The sequence below is a fragment of the Anomaloglossus baeobatrachus genome, chromosome 4, assembly GCF_048569485.1.
Source record: "Anomaloglossus baeobatrachus isolate aAnoBae1 chromosome 4, aAnoBae1.hap1, whole genome shotgun sequence".
Classification (NCBI taxonomy): Eukaryota; Metazoa; Chordata; class Amphibia; order Anura; family Aromobatidae; genus Anomaloglossus; species Anomaloglossus baeobatrachus.
In genome coordinates, this window is record NC_134356.1 from 197407820 (window position 1) to 197412481 (window position 4662).

A 4662-nucleotide genomic window follows, 5' to 3' on the forward strand; every position below is an offset into this window, starting at 1 on the left:
TGCCTCCACATATGACCCAGCTTCTCTTCTACCACACATTAACCCTTATAGCACAACTGCCTCCACAGATGACCCAGCATCTCTTCTACCACACATTAACCCTTATAGCACCATTGCCTTCACATATGACCCAGCATCTCTTCTACCACACATTAACCCTTATAGCACCATTGCCTGTGGAGATACCACCGCATGTCTCCTACACATTAACCCTTATAGCACCATTGCCTCCACATATGACCCAGCATCTCTTCTACCACACATTAACCCTTATAGCACAACTGCCTGTGGAGATACCACCGCATGTCTCCTACACATTAACCCTTATAGCACCATTGCCTCCACAGATGACCCAGCATCTCTTCTACCACACATTAACCCTTATAGCACCATTGCCTCCACATATGACCCAGCATCTCTTCTACCACACATTAACTCTTATAGCACCATTGCCTCCACAGATGACCCAGCATCTCTTCTACCACACATTAACCCTTATAGCACCATTGCCTCCACAGATGACCCAGCATCTCTTCTACCACACATTAACCCTTATAGCACCATTGCCTCCACAGATGACCCAGCATCTCTTCTACCACACATTAACCCTTATAGCACCATTGTCTCCACAGATGACCCAGCATCTCTTCTACCACACATTAACCCTTATAGCACCATTGCCTCCACAGATGACCCAGCATCTCTTCTACCACACATTAACCCTTATAGCACCACTGCCTGTGGAGATACCACCGCATGTCTCCTACATATTAACCCTTATAGCACCATTGCCTCCATATATGACCCAGCATCTCTTCTACCTCACATCAACCCTAGAAGCACCATAATAAATATAACCTATAGCAGAACTACTAACTTGACCTTTCACATAAACCTTAAAGTTTGGCTGCCCTCAGTAAGATAAATAAAATTATACTATTGATATAATGAATTGTTACATTTTAATGGCTAACAACTTTGTTTTTGTTTCTGAGAGCGATCAGTCTTTATTCCACTGGCTAAAACAGGGAACCCAAACCTCTCCCCCCTTTGATTAACCTTAGCATTGGCTTCTCGCACCATACACTAGACCTCATCTACACCAGTCTCCTTATGTCATACTAATCCCCGTCCCCCTTTGTACCTCAGTCATCCCCTGAGATCCCACCATGAGCACACTGCCCTGCTCATTACATAAGCTCCCACCACCCTCCTCAGCACAGCCGCCTCCGTGCGCTGCGGCTGGTCAGAGTCAGCGCGCCCCCTGCCGTTCCCTGCCGCCAGTGCACGGAGCAGGAAGCAGCGATCTCTGTGTAGACTGACGTCACCAGAGCGGCTTCATTCTGAACACGACCCATCCCATTCACAAAAAGCCAGCCCCCCGCTCTGTATATATACGGTGTGAGCTCACTGCATAAGCCAGCCAGTCAGCCAGCCAGCCAAGCACAAGGCTAAAGCAACCCACGACACGGCTGGCTGATCCCTACCTGGACTCTATCCCTATTTATTGTAACTTTCAGACAAGGTAGCCACAAGGCGACTGTCTGAAGAAGCACGGACTAAGAAGAGCTATGGTCAATATGGAGATTTGTGCCATGGATTGCAGCACATTGAAAGCCCTCCTGGCAGATCGGGCGCACAAGTGCCTGGTCCTGGACTGCCGATCGTTCTTCTCCTTCAGCTCGTCTCACATTCTGGGCTCCAGCAATGTTCGTTTCAGCACGATCGTGAAGCGGAGGGCTAAGGGCAGCATGGGCTTGGAGCACATCATCCCCAATGAGGAGCAGCGCTGCCGGCTGATCGCCGGCCTGTACGAGGCGGTGGTGCTGCTGGATGAGCGGACCTGTGAGCTGGAGCCCCTCCGCAAGGACAGCACCATGATGCTGGCAGTGACTGCCCTGTGCAGAGACCCCCGGGGCAGCAGGATCTTCTTTCTTAAAGGTACATTGATCTTTCCCTCCAAAAACCTCTTCATTGACAAAGATCCTGTCACTTTAACCCTTTGTAGTGCCGTGTGATCTCATGATATCCATTCTCTTTCTCAGGTGGCTATGAAGCATTTTCTTCTGAGTGTCCAGAATTCTGCAACAAATGTTCTCCTCCAGTGGGACTGAGCCTGCCCTTGAGTGCCAGCAGTGTGCCAGGCAGTGCCGACTCCAACTGTACCCCCTGTGGCACCCCACTATATGATCAGGTTGGTATATGTTATGTCCCTTAAATTTGTACTTATATTCATATGTAAGCAGTACCATGGCTGATCATGCCTATATATATATATATATATATATATATATATATATATATATATATATATATATATGTATATAATATTAGTGTTTACCAGTGCAATGAATGACCATTTCTTCTCTTTTCTTGCTACTTTCCAGGGTGGACCAGTGGAAATTTTGCCCTTTTTGTACTTGGGCAGTGCCTATCATGCCTCCAGAAAGGACATGCTGGATACCCTTGGCATCACAGCCCTGATCAATGTTTCTGCCAACTGCCCCAACCACTTTGAGGGACACTTCCAATACAAGAGCATTCCTGTGGAAGACAGTCACAAAGCAGACATCAGCTCCTGGTTCAATGAGGCCATTGATTTCATAGGTAAATATTTCATAATATTCTATGTGAACAGGATCTATCATTTTATCTGAGCAGTCAGGAATGATTAGTTGTAGATGATTTGCTAGGCTACAGATCCCATTGTTTATATGGGGACAAGCTGACCATATGAATACCATAGTCACTGGGATTATCCCCTTTTGTGTTCAGTGCTGGTAAAGTCCCTACTGGGCATATTCTCCTATATCTAGCCAGTGCACTGTAGACTTCCGTTACTGTTTCTTATGTATTATATTGTTGGATGCTTATATTAACCTTTCGTTTTTGTTTGTTTTCAGACTCTATAAAAAATAAAGGAGGAAGAGTGTTTGTCCACTGTCAGGCCGGTATTTCTCGATCAGCTACCATCTGCTTGGCCTATCTAATGAGGACTAACCGGGTTAAGCTGGATGAGGCTTTTGAGTTTGTCAAGCAGAGAAGGAGCATCATTTCCCCTAATTTCAGTTTCATGGGACAGCTTCTTCAGTTTGAGTCTCAAGTACTCGCCCCATCTTGCTCGGCAGAAGTTGGTAGCCCCTCGATATCGGTTTTGGACAGGGGGACATCTACCACTACTGTCTTCAATTTCCCAGTTTCCATCCCCGTCCACTCAGCAACGAGTTCTCTAAGTTACCTAAAAAGTCCAATCACTACATCGCCAAGCTGCTGAGGCACCAACCCAACTGGACTGAAAGCACATGGACTAAATGTGTTACCCTTAAGTGCAATAATTTTTTATTTTTCCTATTTTATTTTCTTTTAAGCCATCACTGCCGAATCGGCGTGACGGGGCGAGACGAACTGGTGAAACCACAATGAACATGCAAACTGACATGACTTGTCGTGATTTTGGACACAAGTCCTGACCACTGAGGAAATCAGAAAAAGACAGGTCACAATTGCCTTTTTTTAGTTTTTTGTTTTTTTTACGTCTAAATTGTATTTATAATCTCCGTTTAATGGGGATTCGACAGTATTTTTTTCCATTCCTGAACTTGTTGTACTGCGTATAGTGCAAGAGAGGCTGCTGCCTGTAAAACGTAAAGAAGAAATGTACGTCCTTTATTTATTCTGCAAGCTTCGTCCTGCCTTCGGATGCCTAAGATTTCAGCTTTTTCAACGAAAGCAAAGAAGAAATACCTCAGTATTTTCTGGTACTGTAATTCCTGTTCGTAGTTCAAGACCAGCTTCAGTTTCCAAAGCACTGATGATACAAATAGCACTAGGCCGGAGCCTTCTTCTGAGTTTGCTGACAATTGTATATATGCTATAATCTTATTTATGATGTCAAATAATATATTTCTTCTCCTGGGAGAAGACATTTTTAATACAGAACTATGACTTTTTATACCGAATAGAATAAATTATGACTTTGTACTGAAATGTGCTGCGTATATCTTGTATTAATTCATGGTCAGGGCGGCCATAACAGCTAACCCAGTAACAGTACAATTATAGTAGACAAAGCAATAAATGTCTAACATATGCCACAGTACGTGCAAGTAATCCCTCACATCAGTCCCTGTCATCCCAGGATTCTCCTAAATCATGTATACACAAACACTGCCACATGGGAAACCAATAGACACAGCAAAGTATATAAGAAATGAAGCAATAACCACAATAACATCATAGAAAACCATGTACATTCAGTTTCTATGTTTATGAACTTCTATTAATCTTTAATGATGACCCGATATCCTACATCAACTGAATTCTGCTACATTTATCAACAATAATCCTCTAAAGAGGTATTCACATCTTCAAGATCCTATCCCAACATGTAGTAAGTGTAATAATGAGAATATTACCGAATAACTCCAATTTTCCCCATACCTCATGTGCAGAGCATTGCAGCTTATGTATCCATGGTTACGACCACAAGCAACTATATGAGTGGAGGTAACCATGGATACCTAAGCTGCAATGCCCTGCACATGAGGTAAGAGACATAGCTAATCAGGAGAACTATACATTTCTAATTGGAGGTATTTGCTAATATACTTATTATTACACCTACTACATATTGGGATAGGATCTTGGAGATGGGAATACCCC

The 4662-nt window shown here is 43.8% G+C and overlaps 1 protein-coding gene across 1 annotated transcript; it reads left to right on the plus strand.

Annotated features, from left to right (window-relative positions):
• Nucleotides 1–1411: 1411 nt before the first annotated feature.
• On the plus strand, nucleotides 1412–3987 carry DUSP1 (dual specificity phosphatase 1). Its single transcript, XM_075344619.1, has 4 exons — nucleotides 1412–1941; nucleotides 2046–2194; nucleotides 2388–2607; nucleotides 2904–3987. Exons 1-4 carry the CDS (start codon nucleotides 1572–1574, stop codon nucleotides 3272–3274), a joined length of 1110 nt encoding a protein of 369 aa, XP_075200734.1. The 5' UTR covers nucleotides 1412–1571; the 3' UTR covers nucleotides 3275–3987.
• Nucleotides 3988–4662: the final 675 nt, after the last annotated feature.

Excerpts from the sequence above, each read along its gene's own strand:
- DUSP1 (XM_075344619.1), top strand. The coding sequence starts at position 1,572 with ATGGTCAATATGGAGATTTGTGCCATGGATTGCAGCACATTGAAAGCC. Across the intron at positions 1,942-2,045 it reads CAGGATCTTCTTTCTTAAAG|GTGGCTATGAAGCATTTTCT; the intron begins GTACATTGATCT and ends TCTCTTTCTCAG. Across the intron at positions 2,195-2,387 it reads GCACCCCACTATATGATCAG|GGTGGACCAGTGGAAATTTT; the intron begins GTTGGTATATGT and ends GCTACTTTCCAG.